The sequence below is a fragment of the Sminthopsis crassicaudata genome, chromosome 3 (genome assembly GCF_048593235.1).
Source record: "Sminthopsis crassicaudata isolate SCR6 chromosome 3, ASM4859323v1, whole genome shotgun sequence".
Taxonomy (NCBI): domain Eukaryota; kingdom Metazoa; phylum Chordata; class Mammalia; order Dasyuromorphia; family Dasyuridae; genus Sminthopsis; species Sminthopsis crassicaudata.
The window spans coordinates 364440930-364454011 of NC_133619.1; the positions used below are offsets into that span (position 1 = coordinate 364440930).

Genomic DNA, 13082 nt, shown 5'->3' on the forward strand with positions numbered 1-13082 from the left:
TAAATATGACAGATATGAGGATGAAGTAATAAAATAAAATACAAGAGGAAATTAAGTTTAATGGAGTAACAATTCTTGTTGTTTAGTTTATTTCAGTAAACCTAAGACAATCTTACTTGTTGGGATCCATTATTTTGGGTTGGAACATTCTTCTGGAGACTACAAAGGAAAAAAATTTCAAAAAAAAATTAATTGCACCAGTATCAATAATTTTATATCAAACTATATTTATATCTTTGTATAAATATGCACATTCATCTTTATCTGTATATCTCAAACAGAAGCAATAAAGTAGCATATATATTTTTTGCAGAGAACTATCATTATCTCTTCTTTAAAATAAGTGAGCTGAAAACATTTGCTCTGAAATGGAGGTTTGATTCATTTGGCAATGACTGAAAGTCTATACCTTTAGGGTAAATTACAGTACTTTCTTCTGTCTAGGGCTATGATAAATTCCTGTAAAGCCGCATCTTTTTTCAAATGTGATTTATTATGGATTATACCAAACTTTATCAGTAGATATCACTTTATGACACTCCTTTGCCAAAATTTACTATTTCAAGGTATTCCTAGAGTTTCTTTGCCATCACCCAAAAGTGTTCATGAATCACTTTCCCTCCTCCTTCCCTCCCTGCCCCCCCTCTCCTTGCACCAGCCAATTTTGCATGAAAGTTTGAGTGTTCATAGTTTATGTCTTCCTCCAAATAATTTGTAAAAACAAGTAGAACTGGTTTTGAAACTGATCTCTGAGGGCTGAAATATCAACATATTTCTTTAACCATAGACATGCCCCTTAAGTCTTTCTCAATGACTTTTTTTGTTTCATTATAAATTGCAGATTTTATAGCTGGAATGGACCTTGGGGGGGTCCTTTCTTTCTCAATTTACAAATGAGGTACCAGAGATACAGATAAATGACTTTTCAGAGATCATATAGATAGTAAGTGGTAAAAGTAGAATTTGAATCACAAAGTCCTATGGTTCCAAATAAAGGAATATTTTCACCATACCTTTTCCCTTAATCATTCATTACTGCCTTTAATAAGGTATTTCCATATCAAAAAGTTTCCCACTTCATTTCCTCCAATATGGAACAATAGATAGATTTTATTTTGACAAATTTGAAAGTTTAAGTAGATTAACATTTATTATTTCTCTTTACTCACATTAATTTTCAATTAATAAGCATTTATTAAGCACCTACTCTGTGTCACATTCTTTGCTAGATATTGGGGAAAGGGTGGAGTCAAGATGGCAGAAGGAGAGTCACAATTTTTATCACCCGAAACGTGTCCTAGACAATGTACCATACCAAATTAGGCTCAGAAAAGCCAAGAAAAAGTAATTGTGATTCACTTCTCTAATTCAAGGAAGCTTAGGAAGACAAACAAAGACATCTATGGACAAAGGGGCATGAACTGACTAGAAGCACAGATGCAGTAGAGGCAGCAGCAACAACATCAGGAAGCACTCTAGCATTCAGGAAAGGGGGCTAAGGCTAAACAGCAGGGATACAAGCACAGGGAAAAATAGAGATTATTGGGGACCCTGGAACTAGTGTTAGGAAGAGGAAACAGGGTCAGCTAACAGCTGTTGCCCATTACCTTCTTCAAAGTCACAGTTCCAGGGTGGAGAAATGTGATTATAATCACAGTGAGAGGCCTGGGCCCTAACTGTGTATGGAACAAGAAACTATATGGGTCTGAGCCCAAGAATAAAAGGGGAACTTAGTTCTAAATCATTAGCCTTGCATATACACCTGCAATGGGAGAAAAAAAAAAAAAAAAAGATCAAAGGGGAATCAATAATTTCAAGAACTCTGAATGTGTGAGAGTTCAACAGCCAGGCAACTAGTGACTGAGTCCTGCAGCAGTCTACTGAAATTCAACCAAACATAAGCCAACAGATTAAAGTCAGGCTAGCAACTTGTAGAATTGCAGTGAACAGGCCATTACTTAAAACATACTCTGGAAGCACTGAAAAATTATAGTTCTCCCCTCCCCCCCCAGTCTAGGTTGCAAAAGAAGCAAAAGGGCATTAAAAAATGAAAAACAATTAAAAAAAAAAAAAAAACCCTACCAACCCCAGCTCAGACCAGACATGTTCCCCCACAAAGAACAGAATTCACATAAAGTCCAAAGTCAAGGAATAGGATTAAGAATGAGCAAACAAAAAAGGAACCTGACTATAAAGATCTATTATAGTTACAGGGAAGCTCAACATACAATGAAGATAGCACCTTAAAGCAAAGCCTCAAAGAAAAATACAGATTAGGGAAAAGCCCAGGAAAAAAAATTCTTAAAGGAATTAAAGATTTTTAAATCAAAAAAAGAGCTGAGGAAAAAAACTAGAAATCAAATAAAATCTGTGCAAGTTTGTAAAAACAGCTTTTGCAAAAGAGGCACAAAATCTTTTTAAAATTTTAACAGTTGCTGCCTTTAAGAACTTTATAATCCTTTAAGAATAATAAATTGGCATTTAAATATACTAGTATATTAGAAATGGTTATTTCTTATATATTTATTTTCTCCCAAGAATATTGAGGCATCATCTTATAGTGGAAACAGCAGTGAGCTCAAAGGAGAAGCAAGGTCTTCTGTATAATTAAGTTATATTAGACTAGATCACTTCTAAGTTCCTTCCAGCTCTGATCCTATGGTACTACTGGACACAAATCCAATATATCAAGAATTTGCGGTACAACTTTCTTAACTTTTCTCTTCAATCTTTTCCCATTTTCCAGTTGTGGGAAGGGTGAAGGGACAGATGCCTTACAATAACAATCCAGCACAATGATCAAAAATAAGAAAATAAAGAAAGCATAATACAAGAGAGATGCAAAAAAAGGCCAGATGAAGAGATTAAGAAATTAAATCTTATACTCCAAAGCCTTTTTATCCTTATTCCTACAATAGTAAAAAGAAACAATGTTTACTACTCTAACTTTATCTGATTTACTCTAAAGAGGAATTCTAGTAAAAATGAAAACATTTTTGCTTCTCAAAATCCAAAAGGATTTCTCCTTTCCAAGACTATTATGCACCCTTTTCTTCTTACTCTATTCTGACCCATTTTTTCTCAATATATTATACCAATTTCATACATAATCTCACCCATAACTTCTCTCTATATTCATTCTTCTATTAGCAAAGCTTATTTCCTTCTAAATTTAAGCAAAAAAAGTTTTATTTAAAATGATAATTATAATTAGAAGAGAATCACAAGAGATTATGTAAGAAGCAAGAGCGTAACAACTAATAAAGGTACAGCAGCCATTTTTCAAACTCTACTTTTCAAGAAGGGAGCTGATTCAATTTGCACCATACAAAGTCAAGAAGTTATTTAGATCAAATTGTTCTGTGGCTCTGAACAAACAACTTCGGTTTGCCATGGTTTGGTGAAGCAAAAATGTGCATACATATGTACAAGTGCAGAGATAACTAGCCACTATAAATATCTAAATGCAGAACCAAAGAAATAAATCATGATTCCATGACTTTCAAAAATATATTCCTCTCTCTGATGCATGAGTGATATTCATATACTATATGGAATCACCAGAATATCTGCTCTAATTTTCAAGGAAAATTTAGAAAATTACAATTTAGGAATTGTATGCAAGTTCAATTATTACTTTTAGTTAAATACAAACATATGGAAAAAAAAAATTTAGGGACCTATTATCTGTATGCTTATTTTTTATAAAATATGGAGTTCTTGAGCATTCTCAGGCAAATAAAAATTTTGAAGAGTTATGCCAAAAATAAGCTAACCTGAATGACAAGTAATTAATATACCTATTTGACAAACTGGGAAAGGAATTTAAAGTGAATATCAGGGGAGAAAGTATTTGAAAAGAAAATGCACTACAGTGCACTATAAGGCACTGTACAACTACATTTTCTTATGATAGCAAAGAACTAAAATAGATGCCCATGAACCAGTGATCGGTTGACTAAATTGTGGTACATGAATGCAATGAACTACTACTATAAGAAATGAAATCTATGAAGACCTAAAAGAATCAGGAGAAGCTGGGGGCAGCTAGATGATGAGGTGGAAAGAGCACTAACCCTGAAGTCAGGAGGATCTGAGTTCAAATCTGGCCTCAGACACTTAATACTTCCTGGCTGTGTGACCCTGGGCAATTCACTTAACCCCAATTGCCTCAGCAAAAAACAAAGAAGAATCAGAGGAAGCCTTGGGCAAACTGAAGCAGAATGAAGTAAATGGAACCAGAAGAACAATATATACAATAACTTAGAAATACTTGTGAGGGTCAAATAAGATAATAAAGTGTTTCACAAATCTTAAAGTATATTATGTTACATAATATATATGTTGTGTTTGTATATATATTATATAAAAGTATATTACATTGTACATATTATATATACATATATATACACATATACATTTATAATATATATTATGAGGACAAAGTACCATTTACAAACTAAAGCATGTCACTATCAGTTACATTGCATCACTCTGCTTTACTCTGGAATTAATCACTTTTTATTTGTTTTAAAGGAGAAAAGCACTTTAAATACTAGGGCTTTAGTTGTACTGTGAAATATCTATTTAGAGGCAAATGAAATATGGCCCAAAAAGACAGTCATGAGTTTCTAGACTTCACTAACAATGAAATAACTAGTGTCTATCTTCTAAACAGAAAACATTCCTATCAGTATTAGCAAATATGAAATATCTGCTTCAAGTCATCTTCATAGAATTCTCCTAGAATTTGAAGAGTAATACATGATTTTCAGATACCTCTTGGAAATTACTGTCAGCATTCTTGTAGTTATAGCCTTATCCTCTATGAGTTCAGGGACTGGCTGACAGTTTTTCTCTCTTCTACTCCTTCCCTCATTCAAGAAACCATCAACCTACAATTATATACTCTGAATTTCTGTAGTCTGATGACAATCTATTATTATTCAACCTCTCCTATGCTTTCCAACCTCAAACCCTGAGATTTTTTGAGCCTGTCCTCAAACTTGGAATACTTTCCTTCCCCTCCTTGGTTTCCAGGCTTATTCAAATTCTATCTAAAATGCCATCTTTTATGGGAAGCCCTTTTTGTTCTAATTAATTCAAATGCTTTCTCTCTATTATCTCCATTTTATTATGGATATATCCTCTTTGTACACAGTTGGCATAATTCTTCCTTCATTGGACTGTGACCTTTTTGAGAACAAAGGCTGTTTTTTACATCCTTTATATCCCTACTGCATAGTGTCTGGAACAAAGCAGGTGCTTAATAAATGTTTCTTGATGGTTACTACTTGATGGTTTTACTAGTAAAAGTTTATTTTTTATTCCATTTTTATTCCATTTATTCTACTGTTCAAAAGACTGCTCCCCCACACCACAAAAAGTTCATAAAGGTTATTGTTGTTCTACTCCTCTTTAGATTGATAGCATATTGGTTATAGCATAAGTTTCAGATAGAAATGGAGAAAATAAACATTAATTAGATATATCAAAAGGAAAATTAGACATTTGGAAATTACCACCCAAATTCTATAAAAATTTATTTAGATGAATGATTTTAAATCTGCTTATCTGGAAAATAAATGTAATAACGTTTTTAACCACAATGTCTAGCACATAGTAAATACCTAGTAAATACCTGCTGACTGATTCCTGATTACCAAACTTTATTTTACAATGCCAAAATACCCTATATCTACAAAATTCATTATGTTCCTTAGTTCTAAAAGCAAACAATTCCAATTCCAAAAGTTGAAATTAATGTTGTAGATATAAAATATGGCTCACCTGGATTCTTCAGGTTTCACTGCATTTGCTGAGAATAAGAGAAGGAAAAGATTGCCTCTATTTAGTTTCACAACCATTATTTAATTGCTCATCAAAACAAAAGCTGTACTTGAAAACATAATTGTAAAGAAAAAAGAGTTAGCACTATTGTTAAAGAACTAGGTACAATGTCAGGTAAGGTTTTCCTTTGACAAGTACATCAAATTTTCAATCTCTGACAGAAGGAATCAGAAAAGCAGTATAGAATGATAAGAATTTTTAAAAAAATCAATTTTAAGAGATGAAATGAATTCAAATGCAGACACAACTACTTACTATCTCTGTGACTAGAAGGTTACAACTTTTTAATTTCAATTTCTTCTTCTGCAAAACTGGGACCTTAATTATAAGAATTAAACTATGCATTGTGAAAATAAAGAATTATGTAACACATTCTTCACTAACTCATGAGGGAGAATATACATGAAAGCTAAAGACAGGAATTCATTAAAGTGAAAAAGTATTTTAGTTAAGATTCTAGGATAAGCCTTCTTAAACATTATCCTTTGATCATGTAATCAATACTTCTAAAATAAATTGCACCATTTATATAAGTTAACAAAAACATGATGGTGAATAATGGCCATGTGCAAGGAAATGGGTCATATTCTACCTCTTGTCTGCATGGTTCGTCGGGAATACCGTTTGCTGGGACGTCTTTCAAAGGATGTTGACCTTCTTGCTTTATTGGTTTTTGTGGTCTGATACTCAGTTTTCCCACTGTAATAAAGTAAAGCAAATTATGAGACACAACAATAAATCTGCAATTGAAAAATAACTTGATAGATACTGGACAAAGACAATTAATTGCCAGTTTCTTTTCTTTCTTTCTTTTTTTTTTCCTCCTTAGGCTGGGATTAAGTGACTTGCCCTGGGTCACATAGGTAGGAAGTGTTAAGTGTCTGAGATCAGATTTGAAATCAGGTCCTCCTGAATTCAGGGAGGGCTCTATCCACTGCTCCACCTACCTGCCCCCAGTTTATTTTCAAAGCCCCAGCTTAGGTTTCATTTCCTTTACAGTTAAAGGACTACCAGCATTTCTGAAACTATGTGGCAGATATGGTAACAGTGGGGAAAGACTACATTTTCCAGAATGGTGTAAGCATATACTTCCAAGTATAGCTGTAAGAAAAAAGGATCCCAAAGGAGGAAACCATATACAGGGACTTCTCTTTTAATGCTGTGAATGTGTTCCTTATTATTGGCCCTCAATTTGATAATACTTACTACTCTTCTATCAGTTATAATGACCTACAATTATTATGTTTAAGTTTTAATTCTCTAAGCATTCTCTTATAATCCGAGAAATGGGGTAAGTTGTACAGTGGTAAAGAGAAAGGGAATTCATGCTGTCCTGTCCCAATCAACGTTTATCTTAGGGATAATTTAATAAACTTGATTAACTCAAATCCAAATATCTCATCTTTATTAAATAACTTTAAAAATTAGGGTTTTTCTCTCTTTTGCTTGGGAATGAGGGTGAGGCAGAAAATGAAATAACTTTTACAATTAATTGTCCTTGTGAGATAGTAGATTACTAAGCTGGTCTTAAAGCTAAAAGACAAGACAAACTGGCTATGTGACTCCTGAATAAATCGCAGATCTAATCCCTATCCCTATTCAAAAATATTTAAGGAAATCATTCTCATTTTCCAACTTCCAAGCTACTAACAGTAAAGAGACTGATCCTCTGAAAATTTCCCCAGTGAGAAGAAACTCTCTACTTTGTCAGCAGGTCCACATTGTTGTTGTTTTAAATATTAAGTAGAAAAAAATCCATTCTTACAGAGAGACTTGGAGAGACTTACATGAACTGACGCTGAGTGAAATGAGCAGAACCAGAAGATCACTATACACTTCAACAACAATACTGTATGAGGATGTATTCTGATGGAAGTGGATATCTTCAACATAAAGATAAGATCCAACTCACTTCCAGTTGATCAATGATGGACAGAAACAGCTACACCCAGAGAAGGAACACTGGGAATTGAATGTAAATTGTTTGTACTATTATCTTTCTACTCAGGTTATACTTATACCTTTGGAATCCGTGCAACAAGATATTTGGTTTTACACACATATATTGTATCTAAGTTATACTGTAAGACATTAAATATGTATGGGATTGCCTGTCATCTAGGGGAGGGAGTAGAGGAAGGGAGGGGAAAATTTGGAAAAATGAATACAAGGGATAATGTTGTAAAAAAAAAAATTACCCATGCATATGTACCGTCAAAAAAAAATTATAATTATAAAATTAATAAAAAAAAAGAAAGAAAAAAATCCATTCTTTAGAGTACATTCTAAAACCTAAAATTTAATCCTTTTCCTCTATCTCCTGTAATGTTTTTTTCCCCCTCCTGAGGCTGGGGTCAAGTAACTTGTGCAGGGTCACACAGCTAAGAAGTGTTAAGTGTCTGAGACCAAATTTGAACTTGGGTCCTCCTGAATTCAAGGCTGGTGCTCTATCTACTGCTCCACGTAGCTGCCCCCCAACCCCCCCTCTGTTAAACTTCATACTGTTTTTCTATGAAATTTTGAGCCTCTAAATATAAATCACTTTTCTTCACTGCTCATGGGACAAAAAATTGGCTTCAGGGCCTCACAGTCCCTGTTTATAAGTGAATTGAACAAAAACTCCAAGATCCTTTCTAGCTTTAACATTCTACAATTCAATGAAAGACATAGAAAGAATAACAGGAAATTGACCTGTATCTGAACCGTGAACCTAAACGAATAAATCCTGATCGACTTGACCCCTTCTGAACAGGTCCTCTAAGACGAAAGAAAGCATGATGCTCCACAGCACATTTCCATAAATGTTTGCAAGCTTTGGGATGCTCTAATCTAAAGACAAATGTGTGCTCCTGCTCTTTGCCCTGAAAAAGAAAAAAAATTATGCAAGACAGGTTTATTAGGCCAAAAACAAGTTACAAGTTCAAACATGGAATATTTAACATTTATATTCTTATCTATCCAGCTTATTCTCAACTGCGACTAAGATAAACACTTATTATTATTTTTCAGTTGAGTCCAAAGGAGTTTAAAGTAAGTGGTGTGGGTTTCTATAAAGTCTCTTAAGACAGTCTCTCCTTACAGCCAGTGAAAGAACTCTGAGAAATGAGTGTGAACCATTACAAAGAATTCCCAATCCCTCTATTTTTGTTCACCTGCATTTTTTATTTCCTTCACAGGTTAATTGTGAACTGTTTCAAAGTCCAATTCTTCTTGTGCAGCAAAATAATTGTATGGACATTATACATATATTGTATTTAACATATATTTTAACATATTTAACAACATAAATTGGTCTACCTGACATCTGAGTGAGAGGGTGGGGGGAAGAAGGGGAAAAAAATGGAACAAAAAGTTTTGCAACTGTTAATGCTGCAAAATTACCCATGCATATATCTTGTAAATAAAAAGCTATAATAATAATAATAAAAAAGAAGGTTTTAATTTAGACGACCTTATTGTACAGGTTTGCATAAAATCAAAAAATTATTCTTGGCACTAATGACTAAGAGGAATTCACTGTGAGACTATCATAAAAATGGGAAATTTCATTTTATTTTTTAAATTTTATTTATACCCCCTTCCTCCCCAGCTCGGGTTAAGTGACTTGCCCAGGGTCACACAGCTAGAAAGTGTTAAGTGTCCGAGACCAGATTTGAACTCTGGTCCTCCTGAATTCAGGGTGGTGCTCTATCCACTGTGCCACCTAGCTGCCCCCAAAAATGAGAAATTTCAAGAGAAAATTCCCTAATCCTTAAAATTTAAAATTTCCACTGCCATTTCTCAACTAGAAAAAAACTGAAATATGCTATATTCATATATAACTTTAGAGGTCTTACATGACCAAGTTATCTGTTATATAAATAACTTCTATTAAGATTAAGACCACACCTGAACACAATTCAGTCAGTTATATGGAGCCAAAAATCCTCTTTAGAGCCCTGAGGAAATATATGAATTTTACTCCTCTGAAAAAGTACTTAAAAGATTGAATATTTCAATAATTTCATTTTACAGATAAGGAAACTAGAAACTAACAAGAATAAAGGGCTTGCTCAAAAACACAAAGATAACAGAAATGCTGTTACAAGAACCCAAATAGCTGGGTTCTTGTATCGTGCCTCTAAATCTTTCCTTCATCGCATGCAGAACACCAATTCATGATTATGTGCAAATGGACTGACCAAAAGTTGAGAGATAAAAAACTAATTTGAGAAATAATTATCAACTTCCTGTTAATTACTCAATTAAGCACAAATATTTATTAAATATATACTACATTCAAAATACTTGCATAGACAGTGGGGATATAAGAATAACAAAACACTATTGGTCTCTTCCTTACCGGGGAGACACTCTGTTAGAGGAAATCAATAAAAGATAATTAGAAGAAAGCAGTAACAACCAGGAGGACCTAAAAAGGCTTCTCATAGGAGTGCCCACATTAACTAATTATAATAAGCTAACAATTGGTTCTAAAAGATATAAATAAAGAGGCAGAGGACTCCATAGCCTTTGGAGAACAGTCTGGCAAAAGCATGGAGATGAGTGATGAAATGCTGAGATCAGGGAGCAGAGATCACTCTGACTAAAACTAAATGTAAAACATCTCCAAGTTGGGGGAGGGGGAGGGTGGCTCCAGACTGGGAGAAATTTTAAATGCCAGGCAGAGAAGGAGTAACTTAATGAGGCGTGAACATTCAGCACAGGGAAAGGAGGAAAAGTGGGAGCCAGAAGTTTGACTGGGAGCTACAACAAGAGTTCAGTGAAGAGGGGTCTGAACTGGGCTATTAAATGAATGTAGAAGGAGAGATACAGATCAAGTTGTCAATGAACAAGCTTCTGTTAAGTGTCTATCATTTTAGATGTTGAATACTGAAACAAAAAAGAAATGATCCTTCCAAGAGATGTAAGAAAGGGAGAATTAAAAGGAATTAGTACATAACTAAAAAGACACTAAGAGGAAGAAAGCTGAAGAAGTTGAGGTGGCAACTTTTGGTGATTGGAAGAATAGTGCTGCTCTCAAGCAAAAAACATCAAAAGTCCAGAGAAGAAGGAAATTTAGAGGGTTACAAGATGAGTTCCTGCTTTAGATATTTTATCAGAAATATCTATGGGACTCTGAGATGAAGATTGCAAGGAGGTAGTTATTAGGAGAGGGTGAAATGGAAGAGAATTAAAATGTAACAGATTTGGAGGTTATTTGCATGGTTATAAATGAGCCCATGAGATCAGGATTGAGCTTTGGAGGAATGAGTAAAAGATGAATAAAAATTGCAAAAAAGAAAAAAAAAAGAAAAAAATAGAAGAAAAAAAAAAAAAAAAAGAAAAGGAATTGAAAAGCAGGAAGAAACAGAGGAAACACAAAAGTCAAGGAAGAAATATCAAAAGTTGCCAAGACGTCAAACAGAATGATTTCTGAGAAAAGGCTGAGGGCTCTGATAAACTGAAACAGTTTTTCCTTGTTGGGGTCAAAAGCCAGCTTAGAAGGGAATAATAAATGAGAGGTAAAGAAATGAAGAATTTGCAACAGCAGCTTTGAGGGGGATGTTAAGCCAAGTGAAAGTTTCTTAAAAACTGGGAAGAAAAAGATAAGAGTCTAAGAAAGAAAAATCGGGTGATACAAGGTAAGGCTACAAAATAATTGAACAAACAAGCTTGCAGTAGATGGGATCAAGAACACAGAAAGGTCAGTATTTGCAAGAAAGACCAAATCTTCATCAAAGGTTGGAGTGAAAGAGAGAACAGAAGATGATTGAAAAGTGTTACTGATGAACAACAGCAACCCAATAGCAGTATGTAGCAATACCCAATATTATGCATAAGAGAAGATATGAAATTAAGAAAATAAAGAGCTGAGAAATGCCTCAGTTGTCACAAACACCTACAAATAACTAATGTAACTTTCAATGCAATAAAAAGGGAAGATATTTATAAGGAAAAAGGCATAGAAATTAAAGCAATAGACTCAAATAGAAACTTCTGAAATCAGTTATCTAGTAGGTGTAAGTTACTACTGTTTTCTAAAGAAGATATTTGGTAGCTAATGAAAAGAATCCAGAGTTAGATGACTTAAATTTGAATTATAGCTCTATCTAGAGTTCCAGGTTGGGGACCAGATTCCTTCTGGCCTCCATTTTCTTGCCAATAAAATGAGGGGCTTGGACTAGATGGATCTGTGATTCCATGAAATGTAGTTCCTTAAACAACTCAAATATGTATTATTAAGAGAAACAATTACTTTTCTCATAGATTTAATAATTTTCTTAATAGAAAAGTTATTCTGGGATGATTTGCCCAAAAGAAAGAATAAGATTAGATCAGTAATTCCAAACCAATGAACTGAGAGCCTCAGGGAGATAAGAGAATTTTGCTTACCAAAAGGGGTCCTCAATATCCAAGTTGTTTCCTGAGAATTATTGTCTTTACTTATTATCAATAAAATGTGGTTTCAATGCAAACACCATTTTGTTCTGTTGCACAGTTAGTGCTTTGTCACAATGTTCATTCTTTTAAAGAAAACTCTGTGCACTTGAGTACCTGAAACGATTGGGAACCACTAGACTAGGTTATTTTAAAGTTACTTTGCAGCTCCATAGTAGTATTTTAAAAATCCAACTCCTACCTGTTCATCATCTTCCACAACCACCAAAGTTAATTTATTCTTCTTGAAATCCAATCTGGTAATCTTGGGCCTATGAAAATAAGAGGCAAATGGCTGACATATTATATCAGTGACTAAAATGACATTGAAAAGCCAACCAAGGAAACCCGAAAGTTTGAAGTGTGCTCATAGCTATCTCCTTCAAATGCAAAATCCATGAAGGAGGGATATGATCATTAATTGTAAAATTCACATTTACAAAATAATAGTTGATTCTAATTCAAAAAAAAAAGAAAAAGAAAATAAGAAGCAGGTTAAAAATACTTATGAATGACTTTTAAAGATGTCTGAAATATAGCAGTAGCATTTCCTGATCTGTAAATTGGGAAAACTCAACTTTCATGACTTCAAAAACCATTCCCAATTTTAGAACTCTCTTATCCTAAGTAAAAGTTACATATGCTTAATTCTGAATTAAAGGAATGGATAATCTGGTCTCAGACACTTAACATTTCCTAGCTGTGTGACCCTAAGCAAATCACCTGACCCCAATTGCCTCAGGGAAAAAAAAAAAAAAAAAAAAAGAATGGCTAAAAGGAAGGAATTGATTCTTATCCAAAGTTGTAAAAAA

The 13082-nt window shown here is 33.8% G+C and overlaps 1 protein-coding gene across 2 annotated transcripts in view; it reads right to left on the minus strand.

The window, feature by feature from the left end:
- The window catches only part of EPB41L5 (erythrocyte membrane protein band 4.1 like 5), a 127205-nt gene that overhangs the window by 43342 nt on the left and 70781 nt on the right, over window positions 1–13082 (minus strand). For both annotated transcript variants that reach the window (XM_074301804.1, XM_074301805.1), the window contains exons 11-15: window positions 12473–12542; window positions 8542–8711; window positions 6443–6549; window positions 5791–5818; window positions 117–159 (exon numbers count right to left, since the gene is read on the minus strand). In XM_074301804.1, the coding sequence (XP_074157905.1) occupies window positions 117–159; window positions 5791–5818; window positions 6443–6549; window positions 8542–8711; window positions 12473–12542 (418 nt within the window). The remainder of the gene's footprint in view (window positions 1–116; window positions 160–5790; window positions 5819–6442; window positions 6550–8541; window positions 8712–12472; window positions 12543–13082) is intronic.